The sequence below is a fragment of the Diachasma alloeum genome, unplaced genomic scaffold, assembly GCF_001412515.2.
Source record: "Diachasma alloeum isolate Michigan unplaced genomic scaffold, Dall2.0 Dall_scaffold_00194, whole genome shotgun sequence".
NCBI lineage: Eukaryota > Metazoa > Arthropoda > Insecta > Hymenoptera > Braconidae > Diachasma > Diachasma alloeum.
The window spans coordinates 962103-980611 of NW_021680359.1; the positions used below are offsets into that span (position 1 = coordinate 962103).

Consider the following 18509-nt stretch of genomic DNA (forward strand, 5'->3'; position numbering starts at 1 on the left):
AATGATTTTTTGAGTGAAAAAGATTGTCGCCTAGGAGTATTGCTCATTAATAATAGCGAAAAAAGTACTAAAAACTGAAATTTTTGCGCACGCAGCCCAAACAAGCAACATAACGTCCCAAGTACCGATCGGATGGGGGTAGCGCGGTTAATTTGAATGTCTCTTGAGAGAGAACGATGAAGCGTTGTGATTGGAGCTCCCTCGAGCCAGTGGTACCATCTCCTGGTAAAAAAAAAACTACTGACGATGTCGCCACGTTTTCGCATGGATTAATATTTTTTCATTTGTTAAAAAAAACTATCTGAAAACCATTCAATGCGTGGAACAGATACAAATAAATTTGATTAGCTCTAAAAATAATTTTTAACCGGAGATACTCCCTAATATTGCCTGAATTTTGAATCCGAATGGAAAAAATTTTTTTGTTCAGCGATTGGTTTTCTGCAGGAAAACAATAGAAACCCGCCTCACCTCCTACATTTCCTCCTCGCCCGATTATCCTTAAAATTACCGAGAAAATTTTTTCAATTCATGCCTACACTTTTCTGAAGAATGCATGATATGGCAAAAAGTAATGATAAAACATTTTCGCTCAAGAAATGAATTTTCAGCAGTAGTAACAATTTATTCAATACAAAGCTCACATTAAAACAAAAATACTTGATAAACAGAGATATTTCTGTGTATCTCAATTTTTAAATAAGTAAAATAAGTTCACAGCCACATATATGTGGATTATATAATCCAGACTGTAATTACTTAACATCATAAAAGCATCAATGAACTATTTTTCAATTAATTTCTATATAGTAGTGGAAATCCACCCGGTGGTGGTTGAAGCCAATTGTCTTTGGAGTAACGAACGTCTGTTGTCTCAATAATATGGAAAGTATAAGCATGTCGAGAATTTTCACTCTTATTGGCTTTGGAGTAGTGAACAACTTGACCGTCGATGAGAATGCAGGTGCCCTTTCGTACCGTCACAGGACGAAAGTTGCTCATGGGGTAACACGGCGCTGATTTATCATAAATAAGCAACTCCTGCGAGGTAGTATCCTTATTCCTGATGTATCTCCTGTGGACACCACTCTTGTGAGATCCTGGGGCAATCCAGAGGCACCCGTTATCTAGAGTGGCATCATCCAATGCTATCCAAAATCCGATGAGCTTTATTGGCTCTGTGTGAAGATAAGAAGCATCCTGATGGGTATTTACTGGAATTGAAAAAAAAGCCTCGATAATGACTCATTATAGTATATTTTGATACGATTGCGGGAAAGTGTTTTTGGGCTCGTGGGAGGTTTATAGCACGAGCCGAAGGCGAGTGATATAATCCCACGAGTCAAAAAACACTTTTCCCCCGAGTATCGAACCCTATTTTTCATTACAATGTGTGGGAAGTGGGGTTTCGTGCACGCTCCGCGTGCGTAAACTGTCACTTTACACACAGCATGATGAAAATCATTTTGAAAGATAATACATCGACTTATAGTGCAGTTATCTTAACAGTGAGTGGTTGTAAGACAAAAGTTTCGGACATCTGTTCAATGGCTAATTTTCACAGCTACACAGCAAAAAGGAATCTCTGAATTTCACACGCCTTTTGTAGACATTTTCCAAACACTAAACAACGTCTGAATAAAATGAAAATTTGTCTGAATTTCAGACGAATAGGTGCCCAAACAGCTTAATTCATGTTTGAAATTCAGACAAATTTTTATTTTACTCAGACGTTTTTTTGTGTCTGAAAAATGTCTACAAAAGGTGTATGAAATTCGGACATTCGTTTTTGCTTTATACACTGAGAAAAAAAATCTAATATCTGAAACATATTTACTTGAGACAAATAATTTTTCTTCAATCGCTCAATTCTCGCAGGCTTCTCAACTCACGTAGTCCGAGAAAGGTCTCATGTTTTAAAATATTCTAGTACTTAAGTATGATTTTGTCGCAAGTGAAGTCACTCAAATCGCGTAGACGAATCGTCAATCTTCAATTATTGATTTTTTTCATTTACTTCCAATGTTTCAATATCTAATATATCCATTATGTAACGCGGAACGATAGTGATAAATAAGAATTTATTTGAATTCCGTGAAGCGCAAACATTCTGAGATTTAAGCCATTGAAAATAATTTACTTCTCTCAAGTAAATATGATCTACATATTAGGAAATTTTGCTGTCAGTGTACAGGGAAAGTTTTCCTCTTCATGAAATGTTTCTGTTCGTAGAAATCACGCGATATGGAAATAGACTGAAAACTATCAGATACATAGGGCAAGTTTGGCGGAAATGGGCACCTTGAAGTAGCTCTATAGTTTCGAGAATTTGAAGAATATACTTTTGAGGATTGATGAAAAATATAATTAGATTTTGCTATAATAATTTAATGTATCATCGAATGCGTTTTTTGAAAGTAAAAGTACAGTATAATACAAAGTGAGAAATTTATTCTTTCGAAGAATGTGAAGTTTACAGGCTGAGTTGAAGCCGAGATCTGTACTCCCATAGAAAACGGAATTTATCACCGAATGCTATAGACTATTTTATGTTTCTGCGCGCGGAAAAGCGCGTTTGAACCGAGGGGAGCGAGCGCCGTGGCATAAAACCTCTTGGGGAATCGAGTTTCAATTGTGCCTCTTATAAGAAAATCATCAATTTGGGATATTTTGGTTGTAAATAGAACTTGAAATTCCGTTTTTGTCGCAGTAAGGGGAGACAACTATGAGTTTTAAAAGTCGCGGGCTATTGGAGTGTGATTCCTCACGCATGAAGATCGATTATATATATATATATATATATATATATATATATATATATATATATATATATATATATATATATATATATATATATATATATATATATATATATAAAAACAAATAATTAGTGCAGAACAATCAATTGTTTATTGTTCGAGGCCTCGCAGACGCTTAAAGTATTAAAAATAGTCCAGGGCCTCCAATTTTTGAGCTACAGAGGTCTTTTTTTCACATTTTTGAAAAAATGTGTACAATAACAATTACGAATTAGTTTTTCGATATTGTACTCTTACACAGCTAATTTCATTTTATTAATGATAAAAAGTTGCGCCATTCATATAAAATAGGTAGAAATGTTATTCTTAAGGATATTCGACACCCTTTTAGCCAAAATTGACGTTGTTTTCATTTTTCTGGCAAATTATCGATGGGAGTGACGTGAAAAAATATAACGATTTTGTGGTTTGTCATTCTTTAATGGCTCACGAAGTTCCGTAACGGTGCGATAATTTCCCTGCGTTTTTACTACAGTTTTGTGATTCTTTTTAAAAGTTTAGAGAAAACGCAGGAAAATGTTCGCACCACCTTAAAATTTCGTCAGTCATTAAATAATCACAAAACGCAAAAACGTTATGTTTTTTCACGTCAATTCCATCATAAGTTTGCCAGAAAAATTAAAAAAACGTGAATTTTGGCAGAAAGGGTGTAGAACATCCTTAAAATATTTGAAATATATTCTCGATTATTTCAGAAACATTTTTCGGGGTAGTTTACGTGAATGGTGCAATTTTTTTATTAAAACAGTTACGAAATTAGCTGTGCAGGAGTTGAATTTAAAAAAACTAATGCGTAATTGTTATTGTACACATTTTTTCAAAAATTACGAAAAAAACATCTGTAGCTCAAAAATTGGAGGCCCTGGCAATTTTTAACATCCTAAACGTCTGCGGGGCAAACGAACTATAAACAATTAATTTTTTTGCACTAATTATTCGCTTTTAGACATATATAATCGATCTTCAATGTATGAGAAATGTCATTCCAATAACCGCGACTTTTAAAACTCATAGTAGTCTCCCCTTAATTGATCACGAAATTTTTCAACAGCTAAATGAGAATGATCGATTGTTTTCAAACCAAGTTCTATTACTCAATTACGAAGAGGAAATGTACACGAAAAATACTAATATGGTGCAGAATGTAATTTGGATGATACTGATTGAGTGCACTGAAAAAAAAAAGTTTTTCGAGAAGTACATCTTTACTTGTATGAAAAAACTCATGGCTCGAAAATCGACAAGAAGGAAATATCTTACACTGAGGAAAGAAGTCTTTCAACAGATTTTGTACTCATCCAAAAGATGAGGGGTAATTTGTTCACAACAAGAAAACGATTTCTCGAACCAAGTCAAGTGGTTTTTGCATTAAAAAATTTTTGATTTTAGACTTAAAGACGACGGAACAAATTAATTCAACTGGGCTTGATTTGAGAAAGCCCTTTCTTGTCATAAAAAATTATCGTCGTCTTTGGGACAAGTACCAAATCTTTCGCCGAAAGTTTTATCTTTCTCAGTATAAGATATTTTCTTCTTGTCAATTTTCGAGACATGAGTTTCTTGATACAACTAAAGAAGTCCTCGTTAAAAAACTTTATTTTGTCAGTGTATGAACATTTTCTGAGTTTTCTCGCACAATTGAGTTGGAAAATTTGAGGATTAAAAATATCTAAAACTATAATATTGTCAAACTGTTGACAGAGAGGCAGTTACCTCAAGGTATTTCGTAAGAACATTCAAAATAATGGAAAAAAATGATAAATTCATGAGAGAAATATCTGAGCATGCCGCATCGTTGGAAATTTTTCGGATTTGTTTCTAGATCTCGGCCTCAAGAAAAAACAACAAAATTTTCATGTTTTTCTTCGCAAGAAAATTATGAACTATTGAAGGAAAAATACCCGAGTAGAAATTTTAGTACTTGACTAGTCAAGCCCTGGTCCGCTGTACCGGAGAAAAGATTCGGCCCTGTTACGGTTACCACATCAGGGCCTGATAGGAAATATAACGCAAAGCATGATCAGGACCTGATTTCTAAACCTGATAAGGGCCGTGACAGGAGGCCTGGTGTAGCCCTTACCTGGCATAGACTTTGCTACAAATTAATAAATTGCTAACTGAATTATTAAATTGAGCCAAAAATGAATAATAAATAAATAAAGTCACCCAGAGCGGGACTTGAACTCGGAACCATCCGCGAGTATTTCTGTATCCTATCCACTCGACCACCGTATCATTTTTAAAAATAATCGTTTGTTTTGAGTATATCAATAATACTCTCAATAAAATTATAGTATTGAACTAAATCTAGAATAATATCAATTAGTATAATTTTCGTGATCATCATCCCCCCGTCTCTCCGACCCACCCCCATTTACCAGTTCCACCCCGACTCTTTGTTTGGTGAAAATTTTTCTAAGTCCCGTACGGCCTGCCTTATTCGGACCTGATCATTGCCGGATCAGAATTTATAGATGAACTTATAGAAGTTAAGGATTCCCGGCACATCTTACCTGGTCCTGATCATGGCCGGATCGAGTTGGCCGTATTCGGTATACTCAACAAGCACTTGTATTCAATCAAAACAGGCTGAAAAAGACCCCGGAATTTCCCTTATCAGACATGTCTGATGTAACTTTAATTTTTCTCTATCACGGTACGCTCAAAAGGCCCTGACTGGAGCATGATCAGATATGCCTGCTTAAAGTTTGGAATTTATTGGGAAAGGTGACCATGCAAGGTCCCCTTCAGGCCCTGATCTGGCATGCCGTAATCAGTTATACCGTATCGATACCGGAGCAGGGCCTTCTCTGCCAAAAGGTCTGCCTGACGAAGTTTCTACTCGGGATAGTGCGTGATAGATTAAGTACTCTTGCTTAAATGTCTGTATATTGTATACAGACATTCAGAAAAAATCGGAAAAAGTGCGGCGCGACGCTCATAGCGCGACCAACGGAGTATTAAAAACCTCGTTAACAGCAACGAAATCGTTCCACCTTTTCTATTAGTGCAAATATAGAGGACATAACTGCACGGAGAGAAGAGCCATGGGAAAGAGTCCCATGTCAAATTTACGACTTGTATGTATTTCTAATATTTAGGAAGCATTACTATGCTATGGTAATGATTCCTATGGGGTGTGGTATTACATACTATTGGCTATGGTAAGTCTCTCGATGGGAATGAAGCCTATGAACATAGGAGAAATTACTATATTGAATAGTACCCTCTACCGTGTTACAGGGTAGAGTGTACTATTAATTATGGTAAAGGGACCCATAGTCGTTTGGTAAAGTTTACCATCGTTTATAGGAGAGATTACCATGCATTATGGTAACATGACCTATATTATATGGTAAAACGTGAAAAAGTCATAAAATGTCACGAATATAAAAGATAATGATCACTAAACTATATCATGATAATAAAGAGTATAATGAGATAGAAATTTCAAGTGGGATAGATATTTATATTTAACGTATTTGGTTTCGACGCTGTTTCAATAATTACAGAGTATTTTCTTGTAATGTTGGATTCTTTCCTATTAATAATCATCAATATATCTAGATTAATCATATCGAATATCGTAAGGATCATATTTAACAATAACATATTTATATCAGTATTTTAATATCAGAATATACATATCTACAGAATAGTGGGATTTTTTGCCCCAAATTTTACCTAATCATTGGAAGAATTTTTGGNATATCGACAGAATAGTGGGATTTTCTGCCCCAAATTTTACCTAATCATTGGAAGAATTTTTGGCATTACGGTGCTATGAAAATTATTAAAAAATTCAAATGTGAGTAATTAAACTCAACAACTTTGCGTGAGAATCTAGACCCAACATTTCGGAACGTATTGCTTTCCATTCCCGGAGGTAGCTAAATACGATAGGATACAAAATTTCATTTGTCGAAATGTCAATGTCGACCACCTCTTATCATTTATATCAATTTCATAGGATTGGAAATGTCTTTCAAAGGAGTATTCTTGTAATTGTTGAGTAACAAGAATAACTTGATTATTTGGCTCTAGGATTACGATATTGATCAAATGTAATTGAGGACCAGCCTCGGTCGGCATCATCAATATTACGTTTTCCCTGATATCATGTCCCAAATAATTGAGAGAGCTTACTGTTTTAATATCTCCAGATCGATTGGACGGGAGAACTGGCAGAAAATGACGATAATTTGGATCTAATTCTAATCTCTTGTTAAGAGCTGGACCAGGGAGAAAAGGTAGTGGTAGAGACTTGTTTATGGGTAACCGATAATTCAATTTTGATTGTGCCTTGATGGCTATTTTTAGTATTCTCTACGATATCGAGAAAAGGAGAGATTACCATGTATAAATAGTACTGATTACCATCCACATGGTAATCTCTTCTATAATAATGGTTGTCGTTGCTATATAGTATAGTAATGCCTACCATGTTCGAATGATACAACATAGTACGCTTTACTGTTGAACATAGTAAAAATTACTATTGAGATTGACTTAGAAACCCTTTTACCATAATTTATGGTAACCTCTACCATACAAAAGTAACCCCTACCATTTACTTTTCTCCGTGTGGTCCCAAAATTTACCACTGATTGGTCATCAGACCATTTCAAAATATACCTAGCAATCCATCAACTTTTTTTATATGCCGCTTGGGAGTCAAGAATATCCATCTCACCCGTGTTCTCATCTCACCCTGACTTATCCTAACTTGTACTTCATTTTGCAAAACAATGGAAGAATGTGAAGCCACAGCCAATTTGAAGAAATTTATGTTATTACGTTACTTCGTTGCTTTCCAAATGAAAATAAATACGCAGCTGGTATCTTCAATACCCCTTCATTTGCCGCAATAAAAATATCCGAGAAAACTTCAATTTTCCAATGACGGCCATAATTGGATAAACAACGATGAGGTTCTATCCAACTTTTTGCATTCACCAACTTCAAACCAGTATTCATCTAATATTTTTTTTCTCGGAAAATGGAATAGCTTTTCAGGTTGTTTATTTACCTTGTGACCCCAACCCCGGATTTTTGTAAATGTACATGGACTGAGCGACCGCGGGCTCCTGGAAATTCAACTGAAACGCAGCCTCCTTTATCCTCTCATCGAAAGTCAGCCTTTTGAACGTCGGATGAAGCCAGTGAAGAGCATGTCCTACCTAATAACATGTATATCGAAGAGAAATGTAAGTATATTTCTTGCCCAAATAGTGTATATACTTGAGCGGAATATAAACCGAAATAAAAATCAAGGGACAAACGAAATTCTAGGTAAGCTGCTTTACCTTATTCAAAGACACTCTCGGGTGGACCTTTAACTTTCCATCGTCCTCGAGGGCCTCGGATTCGAAGAAAGAACTCACTCTGTGAGCGCTGTCGAGAAAATACTGATCCTTGCTCTGAAAAATAGAGAAATGATTGAACCATGTAATCAGGAACGATGAATTATACACTGAACTTGAAAACCGTGATGACTCGACTTTATTCATCTTGTCAACTTTGAAATAACCTTGTCATAATGCCGTTGTATCAAGCGTTGCAATGTCATAATGCACGTTTATTCAATTGGGTATAATTTTGGGACTACTCATTATGTTTCAAAATTGAATAGTATATTGTGCACCAAGGGCGGAAAGTCATATTTTCCCCACCCGAGGTGTATATGCTGTTTTTTAACACACTAGCAAAGAAAAGTTTGTATTTTGCTTTCTAATGAGTGGGAGGAAAGTGGATACTTGCCGCTCAAGGGCGAAAAGTCAATACTTTTCTCCCTCAGAATTTTTCAAGGGTGGAAAGTTGTTCCTGAGAGAGGAAAGTACTTTCCGCCCGAGGGAGAAACTTTTCACTCGAAAGCGGCAAATACTCATTTTCCTGCAGGTGTCTGAAAATAGTATATTGTGCACCAAGGGAGCGCAACAAACATCCTGACCCGCGTGTTTACTCACGTAATAATCCAGACGCGGGTTAAAATGTCCTGTTTTCCTCCCTTGGTGCGCACGATATTTTTCGTCATAACTGCCCGGTTAAGTTCGATTTTTCTCTGTAAATGAAAGGGAGGAATGTCGGTTATAAAAATAAATATGCATCTGGTATCTTCAATTCCCCTTCACGTGCCGCAATAAGAATATCCGAGAAAACTTCAATTTTCCAATGACGGCCATAATTGAATAATCAACAATGAGGTTCTATCCGACTTTTTGCATTCACCAACTTCAAACCAGTATTCATCCAATTTTTTTTTTCTCGGAAAGATGGAATAGCTTTTCAGGTTGTTTATTCACCTTAAGAAATGTCATTACGAGGATCTTCTAAAAAAATAGAAATCCGAGGAATGAAATAAGCCACTTTTCTCCCGTCATTTAGAGAGAAAAATCTAACTTTCCATGCAGATGTAACGGAAAAGCTATATCTATCTATTACGCCGAGAACGATTATAAAAATATGAAAAATATGAAAAGAATAATGATATCCATTCCAGGAATGGTGGTAATAATAAATTTTTTTAGGTATTACTGGGAAATATTCGTCGCCGTATGTTAAAAGGGGTGTATGCTTTTTGCTTCCGAATGAAAGCTTTGTAATTGTTGATTTTGACGATCTTCTAATTTTGCCTGAAAATTACGTAGAATGTCATGAAACATGAAGATCGGATGTTTTTAGAAAATGTCTGTATGTATGCCTGGGTGTGTGTGCGAATTTTTAAGGACTAGAGTTGAAGCTAAAAATCTGAAATTTTGTCACCTAATTGGTATTACTTTGGAGCACCTCTGGTTTTAATCGTGAAATTGAATGTACCGACTTTTTCCGATGTTTTTCACCAATTAATTTTGATAATGACAAATGGCCGTATCTGTAGGAGATAATAATGAGAACTAAAGGATATATCTCCAGGACATACGCCCCTTTACTTTCAGTCTTTTGATTGCTATTCTAGTCGGTCTCTAGGCCTCCATCAATTGTATCTCTTGATTGATATCCTCGTTCACTTGGAGCATAAACAATGACCAAGGGGCATAACTCCAAAGTGTAGGTTCTTGTTTTTTTTTTGCTTGTAACAATTTATTTCACGATTATACTAAGAATAACGAATATTTTCTCATTTCCTCGAGGATTTCTAAAATTAATTGAAAGTGGTGAAAATACGGCCAAATAGACCAGAAAGGCAAAATGAGCCCACTTCTTCAAGGTGTACGACTGATAATGGCAAAGAAGTGTAAGTGCGGAGTTGTAATTCGCATAATAAATGTGTTTTTTCAAGACGTATGATTAACAATGGCAACCAGCTGTGTGGAGTTATGTCCCAATTTGTCGGTGAAAATAGGCAATTACGCCCCTTTGGTAGAAATTTTTTTGCTAATACAATTTTGTTCACAAATTGGACGCAAAGTCGAAAAACCATTGAAAGGGAACATGCGCCCTTTTGGCTTTCATAAGGGGGTTTTCGGGCACTATGTTGAATTATTCCTAATTAATCTTCAAATACATTTGGAAGCTCAAGAAATGCTTAGTGTTGTTCTCTGGAATCTAACGAACATTTTAAGAAAAAAAGTCCAAATTGATTGAAAATTGTGGCGCGACGAGCATTTTAAACTCAAAAACACGACAAAATACGTTTTCGACTGACGTACGGGATAAAATCGATTGAGTACGAAATTTTTCTTAGTTTTTTAGATACCCCATGATATATCAAACGTCGCTCGATCATTATTTTTATCAACCGAAGACATTCAAATTTCATTCAAATATTTTTTCTCGTGTGCACTTATGACAAATTGGCAAATATACATCATGAATATACTGTAATTTTTTTTTATTGTAGGCATTTAAATCTTACGGTTTATTCTGCAGTAATATTACAATGATTTTGTATGAATTTACACAAATGATAATTCCTTACATACTTATTCCGTTGAACAAGTCCAATACGTAAGATTAGATTTAGGGGAGTTAGAAAAGTTGATAATTTTCATGTATTCAACTAGATACATTTACAGCTTAAGTAATGATTAATAGTTGGAGATATACTGTAATTAATGAATCATAATAAATATTCTAATTACCTGTTGGGTATCAATCGTATTGAAGATACTCCTCTGGTTCTCCGGTGGCAAATTATTCGTAAATTCCTCCCCGCAATTCTTCATCTCCTCAACGTCCTCCGGGGTGAAAAAATTCTCCAGCACAACGTACCCATCTTTCTGAATCTACAAAGCAAATTAAGCCAATGGAAACTGACTACATAAACCTAATTAAACTCCGGATGCATTAGACCAATGAGCCAGAAATGTTGTTGGTGCAATGACTCAAACGAAACATCTCCGAGTCCCCTGGCAGCACTTCAGAACCCCCGCGACTACGTCAATGTACCAAAAACCGACAACCTCTTCCTCTATTCCCATCCCCCGCCTTCCGTCAAACATACATCGTACATTCAATTTAGTTTGATTTGAGTTTGGTTTGTTCAGCGTTGTTTTGCAATCGAGTCATACCAGTCGACCACGCACATTTGGCTTTTACTATTTGCATCGCGTGACCGCAACCATTTTGTTTCACATGTCTCTGTTCTCTGTAAATTAATCTCAACCCGGTTGCGACCCTCCGATGAAGCTCTATAAAGTCGAATTTTATTATGAATTTGAAAGTTTTCATTCCCCCAAATGATTAAGCATGATTGAAATGCATGAATGCATAATGGACTAAAATTACAGTGTATTATATCGTCGATACGGAATTGAGAACAGTAACAGAAAGAGGCCCAACAAAGGTCACTCGTTATTTTTGGGTATCTCCCTTCCGGGATGCGTTGGTCAGTCGCAGGTTCAACGGAACCAGCCTAAACATAGCACATTTTTTCACCTCAAGCCCGAGAACAAAAAAAAAGGAGAAAACTCCCTCGTCCAATCAAAAAGGAGAAGGTACCTTGAGACTGTTTGGAACCGGATAAAAGAGAAACACGAGAAGAGGAATTCCAGTAACATTTTGAGAATGCGCTGGAGTTTAATAATAACCCGTGCATCGACAAATGACGAGTTAAAAATAAACCAACCCTGTTGTGGGTTGCGAGTATGCCCATGTCACTGGTATCCTGGCTTTCCCCCCACCCGCAGACCTCTGAAGAATGAAGAAGGATAGAACGATGTAAATAACCGAACACACTGAATAATCCCTTCTCCCTCGCACTGCTAGAAAATTACTTGTGAATTTCTAGTAAAAAATATTCAAATTGTTAACAACAACATATTTACATGCAATTTTCTGTACATCTTGTAGTTGATGGATCAGTCAACTTCTTGAATATTCAATGAAATTCTAGTTTTCAAGTCCATATGACAATGAAAAATCATTGAAAACTGTGAAAGTTTAAGCAATTATTGATTCGAATTTTCAATCTATCAAAAATTCAAATCAGTAGCGAAGTGGTCAAACGGTATAAGTCAATTTTGACTATTGATCAGTTTTCAATGAATATCTCGGAATCTAAGGGAGATAGCGAAATTATTATTATAACCTTTTTTGTAGAGCCGATTAAGTGCACCAATTAACGTAAGTATGAAAATTTTGCTATCTCCCTTAGATTCGGAAATATTCCTCAAAAACTCAACTGGGAGATAAGTCGACTTAAACCGCTTTACCACTTCGCTACTGAAATGAATGGAATATTCAATAATAATAATAGGTCTGGAAATTTAAGTTGCCATTCAAATAACCATTATCGCATAACATGAAAATCTCTATTTTGTTGAAGTTTTCAAATGAACATGAAATTTCAGAAGAAGAAGTTGATGAATCAGTCAACTTTTTGAATATCCAATGAAATTCCAATTTTTAGGTTCATATGACAATGAAAAAATATTGAAAGCTGTGCAAAATTAATTATTGGTTTGAATTTTCAATGTATCGAAAATTCAAATGAATGGAGTATTCCATATTAACAATAGATCTGGAAATTCAAGCTACCATTGAAATATCCATTATCGAATAACATGAAAATCTCTATTATGTTGAAGTTTTGAAATGAACATGAAATTTGAGAAGAAGTTGACGAATTAGTCAACTTCTTGACTATCCAATGAAATCCCAATTTTCAAGGCCATATGATAATGAAAAATCATTGAAAACTGTGAAAATTTAAGCAATTGTTGGTTCGAATCAGGGATGGCCATCAATCATAGGATTCTTGAATATTAAGAGAATTTGAGCCTTACATTAATTAAGGTTCATATGTAATCATCAAAATTAACTAAATTTCCAATTGTTGATGAATTAAATAATTGTTAATATTGGACTGTCAATTGTCCATTGAGTGAGTAATACTAAATTTCATAACGAGGTTTTTTGATCAACCAAATAATCGACAATCTCCCTAACTAAATTATTGATTGATAAAATAATTAAGAATTTGAATATTTAATGGATGATTAATATAACAATTAAAAATTGTAGAGTAATATTAACCAATTGACTAATTGAAGATTTAACAGTAATTCTAATTTTCGATTATGGCTATCTGCTTCGAATTGTCAATCTATCGGAAATTCAAATGAATGAATTATTTAGTTTTACAAGAAAAAAATGGAATATTTAGTTTTAACAACAGCTTTGGAAATTCAAGCTGCCATTGAAATATCCATTTTCACATGAACGTGAAAATCCCTATTTTGTTGAAGTTTTCAAATGAATACGAAATTTCATGCACGATTTGATCTTGAATTGAATTCAATTTCACAACATTGAGAATTCAGACGCAGCAGTTACTTGGATTTCAAAGAATTCCTAACAGCGTAGCTATTCAGGTAAAAGGTTGAGTGCTGTCTTCGTTCAACTCCCCAGTCCCTTTTCCTTGGCTGACCCTCTTGTCGAAAACGTCGAGAAAAGAGACAACAACGTGGAATCCCCATGAATTTAACACCCACTGACTTTGAACATCTCTCGGTTAAATCTGGTCAACACGAGGGTTATTTTTAGTATCACCTAACGCATACCTTTTGGAGCTTGGGTAGGCTGTAAACAGGAAAAGATAAAAATGTTGTTTGGGTATGACACGAGTTATTTATCCCCATGTACTCAATTCTGAAGAACTATAGGCCCCAAATGTTGGAATTCTCAATAATTCTTGCTTTTGAAACGGATAAATCGTTCATTGATCTGATATCAATTTATTAATCACTGCAGTGAGCCAATTGCATATCGCTCTTTGAACTTCACATGCTGGAAAGTGAGAGGTCCACGTAATTAAGTGGAATTTGAAACGGCGGATGAATGAGGCAGAGGTCGAAAATAATCACTGGCCACAGGTGGGCGGGATGACACACGATAACGTCACACGTACCATACGTCTTCGTAATTCAACTCGAATGAATCGCTTGCGAGTTAAAATAGATCAGGAAGCTTTGGGAACATTGAATGAAGAAGGCAAGATAGGATTTCCTCATTCTCGACGGTTTGACGATGACATTCACGGTCTCGCGAGTTATGTTGTTCCCTTTACGCTCTGCTTTTTCTCCACTTTTCCCCGGTGCACTTATGTAAATTCAAACTTGAAGCTCCGTTGATGTAGGTCAAGATTGATGCCTCGTGTTTTTCCTTTCATTTTCATGGAAAAATGTTGAAGTAATTTAGAGGAATGAATGCGGAATAAATGAGTGGTAATAGAGAGGAATATACACGAGTTATCCATCATCTTGGTTTCAACGCTGAGCGCTGATTACAGAAGTATCAAAATAAGGACGGACGTATGACCTCTTGAAGTGGTTGCGAGTGAGAGGGATTATTATAGCAAGCCAGCTCAGACTAGTCGACACCGACCGAGGGATTTTATTTCATTTTCTACGTCACCAATTTTAATTGAGAATCTCAAAGTTCATTTATTCATTATACTCAGCTATTTATTGGGCAATTAGTTTATGGTGATTGAAGACATCAACTCACCTGCGCGTTTATGTCTTTCATGTTGATCGTTGCACTAAAATAATCAAAGGAGATAATTTTCCACGCGGATAACTACTGCTACTATCATGCACGTCTTTATTATTATTCTCCCGGCAATTTTTATCTTCGCAAGGAAAATTGATACAAAACTTGCTCACTTCCTCGTCTATAACATCGGTGGACTGCTTTTACACGGACTGATGATGAAGACTCCGGAGGAGCGCAAGCCACATATATATCACCCACACAATTCTAATCGCTACTACAGACACCAGCAAAGTGACGAAGCGGCAAGCGTGAGCTGCGCGATAGACGTATATGTTTTTTTATTCAACTTGGCAACTGTTTACACATGTCTTTTATTTCATCCATATGTACTCGAATGCTCCCGATCTTTCAACGAGCGCCTTCGACCTTTGTACTATACCTTATTTGAGCGCTGTTTGTTTGTTGTGAACGTTGTCAGTCATAATTATCGTTACATTGGCATTCGAGTGATTATTTGTTTTCGTAAGAGTCAAGTAAGCCAGACGCAATCAAGCGGATAATATATTTTTAAAAATAGAATGATTAGTCAGATGATACTGTGTGTATCAAGATATCCTCTAATATTCTGTGACATACACTCTTAGCCATTTTTTGAAATTTAAGTAAGTGCTGCATTTAAATTTTCGGTGTTAAAAATTTTGATTCAATTGTATAGGAAAGATAATTTAAATAAGATAAAGACTCGTTAAATCACTCCCTATTTGATACTTGAAAAAATGGACATTCGGCCATGGTTCAGGCCGAAAGCGCTCAACCGATTGAGACACATAATTATATTACACTGTTAGGAAAAGAATGAAATTTCGAGTTTCACTGAAAAGGCGGCAAAATTCCAGCATTTTAAGCAGCCTGCAGACGAGAATTCCTTAATTTATTTGAATTTCTAATCTAATATGAATATTCAGTGCCAAATGACATTGAATTTTCAGTGAAATATGAAATTTCATAATTTTTTCCCCCTAAATTACACTCAATGTCACTGAAAATTGAAGAATATATTTACGGGAATTTTCTGGTTTGCAAAAATGGAACTGAAATTTACAGTTCTCTTTGATTTTTTCACGAAATTCTGAATTTTCAATCAAGCAATTCCTTGAAATGTCAGTGGTAATTAAATTCGATAAAAATTTCCAAAAAGTGTATCGGAAAATTCAGACAAAAATTTTGAACACTGTATTGATCAATTATTGTTTGTTTGATAACACATCATTGTACTTACAATATGAATCTACAATATACGGACGAATGTTCATTCCTTCAATTGTTAAATGGGGAGTAATTTAATGAGTCTTTACCTTATTTAATCCTTTGCTTCGTCTAACGGTTCCCCACTTTTTGCCGTTTTGTAGTGATGTGCGTGCGCTAGCGTGCTTCTCTTATGGCGCACTAATGCTCGCACGGACCCCCCACTCCTCTCGCATCAAGGCGATTCGAGACTTACGCGGAGAAATGGGTTATATTATTCTTCCTACACAATTTAAGATCAACTCGTTCCTGAACTTCTTATTCATCTTGAATTTTTTTTATTTTTGCCATGTTATAGTTCCACTTAAATTTCAAGGAATTTTGTGTTTAATAATTGAAAATTTTATCGAAAAATTAATAGAAAGTGAACATTTCGGTTCAATCATTCCATGAAAGTTACGAAAAATCTAGAAAATTCAAGTAATATGCTCTTGAAAACAGCATTTTTATTAAATTTTCCAGAAATGCACTGATTCGCCAGTAATAATATACATATACGGGAATTTTACGTGAGTCAGTGCTTGTTGATGCTTTCAAGATTTTTTCCTTAAAATTTCACGAGAAATTTTCCAACAGTGTGTATTTGTATCCACTGACCGCCAATTTTCTCTGCTGATTAGTTTCGACTGATTAAATGAAGAAGTGTTGGTCGATTGAAAAATAAAAATAAGTGAGATATAATTCTTTCCCCCCTGTGGACATTAGCACGTAAAAATCCGACAGTTTTATTTATCCGTTATAGCCCAGAGTGTCCCAAGAGTTTATCAAACGAGGTGAAAAGATCCCGAGACATGCAGACATCCGTGGAGAACTGTCAAGGCTGCCATAAAATAACTAATATTTATTCGAATCAATGAGTGATTCTGATAGTCGACTTCACTGGAACAATCTAATTTTAGTGTTGAGAAGAAAACTGCCAACTACACGTGTAGATGTTCAAAGTTTGTCGAAAGAGAATAAATTGGTATACCCAGCGCTGATAAGGCAATATGAGATGAACTCCTTTCGATTCGAGAGCGAAGGGGTTTACCGTTTAAGATTAGACAGTATGATCCCGGAACGAATTGTGGTGGATAACGTTTTGATGAGAATAAACCGCACGTGGACCAGCAGTGATCGTGTGGATAGGAATTGATATGGGATGCGGATGGCGCCCACTACTGGGGTTGCCACTGTGCCTCTTCGGGTCTCCGGGGTTAAATATTCTGTTTGTGTTGTTGTACAAGTTCTACTTCGCTTGTTAATCATCTCTCACTTTCCTCAGAGTACAATTTTTGTCATTTTTATCTTGTCTAGTCGAAAGACTTTTTTTCCCGACAGTCAAGAAATAAACACCATGCGGTGATGAAAATTATCTCCTCTTATCGGTTGAGAAACCTTCAGGAATTCTATTCTTGATTTTCTCTTTTTTTTCTAACACTCAATGAAGATAAAAGTAAGAGTGTTACTTCAATTCCCATTTCTCTTCCATGAGGAATGAGGAAGTATGTATTCATGGAATACAATGGAGTGTGCGTACCGTATGCATCAGTGCATGTCAGTGGGTGCAAGTACACTCGACCTGACGACTCGATAAGCATCATTGGCATTTCATTAATAAAAAGCTTACACAGTTGGAAATTTTTTGAAATTTCATGGAAGATATCATTGTAAATCTCATGAGAGTGACATTGAATGGAATTTAAGGAAAAAATGGTTATAAAATTTCAAGTTTTAAGGGGAGACTACTATGTGTTTTAAAAGTCGCCGGCGATTGGAGTGAGATTTCTCATACATTGAAGATTGATTATATGATTTTTTTCAGCAAATCAATTCCAAGGCACGTACTTGTTTTGTTTGTTGGCAAAAACGTATGTTTTTTTGGGAGATTTTTCATGCATTGAAGATTGATTATATATGTCTAAAAACGAATAGTTAGTGCAAAAAAATTAATTGTTTATTGTTCGTTTACCCCGCAGACGCTTAAAATGTTAAAGATAGTCCAGGGCCTCCAATTTTTGAGCTACAGAGATTTCTTGTTTTTCAAAATTTTTGAAAAAATGTGTTCCATAATAATTACGAATCAATTTTTTTACATTCGATTCCTACCCAGCTAATTTCGTTTTATTAAAAAAAAATTATGTCATTCATGTAAAATAGGCAGAAAATTTATCCTTAAAATAGTTCAAATATATTCTCGATTCTTTCAAAAAGATTTATTGGGTTATTTTACATAGTGCATTTTTTTTATAAAAAAAAATAACGAAATTAGGTGCGTAGGGGTTGAATTTCAAAGAACTAATTCGTAATTGTTATTGTACACATTTTTTCAAAAATTTTGAAAAAAAAGAAACCTCTGTAGCTCAAAACTTGGAAACCCTGGCCTATTTTTATCATTTTAAGCGTCTGTGCGGCGAACGAACAATGAACAATTGATTTTTTTGCACTAATTATTTCTTTTTAGACATA

At 35.4% G+C, this 18509-nt stretch overlaps 1 protein-coding gene across 2 annotated transcripts; it reads right to left on the bottom strand.

Moving 5' to 3' along the window:
- Positions 1–600: 600 nt before the first annotated feature.
- LOC107048549 (phytanoyl-CoA dioxygenase domain-containing protein 1 homolog) lies at positions 601–15161 on the bottom strand. 2 transcript variants are annotated; one of them, XM_015271767.2, is made up of 6 exons: positions 14927–15161; positions 14769–14802; positions 10901–11044; positions 8126–8239; positions 7849–7999; positions 601–1214 (listed from the first exon to the last, which is right to left on the bottom strand). In XM_015271767.2, the coding sequence occupies exons 2-6, from the start codon at positions 14787–14789 to the stop codon at positions 796–798; spliced, it is 849 nt and encodes a 282-aa protein (XP_015127253.1). In that variant the 5' UTR covers positions 14790–14802; positions 14927–15161; the 3' UTR covers positions 601–795. The 2 variants fall into 2 exon arrangements, with proteins under 2 accessions (XP_015127253.1, XP_015127252.1); XM_015271766.2 differs by having other exon boundaries at positions 14769–15160.
- Between the last annotated feature and the right edge of the window lie 3348 nt (positions 15162–18509).

Bases quoted from the DNA above. Each gene is read 5' to 3' on its own strand.
- LOC107048549 (XM_015271767.2), bottom strand. From the start codon at position 14,789: ATGAAAGACATAAACGCGCAG. The intron at 11,045-14,768 runs GTGAGTTGATGT...TTTGCTTTGTAG, and splicing joins TGAAAGACATAAACGCGCAG to ATTCAGAAAGATGGGTACGT. The intron at 8,000-8,125 runs GTAAAGCAGCTT...ACATGTTATTAG, and splicing joins CGAGAGTGTCTTTGAATAAG to GTAGGACATGCTCTTCACTG.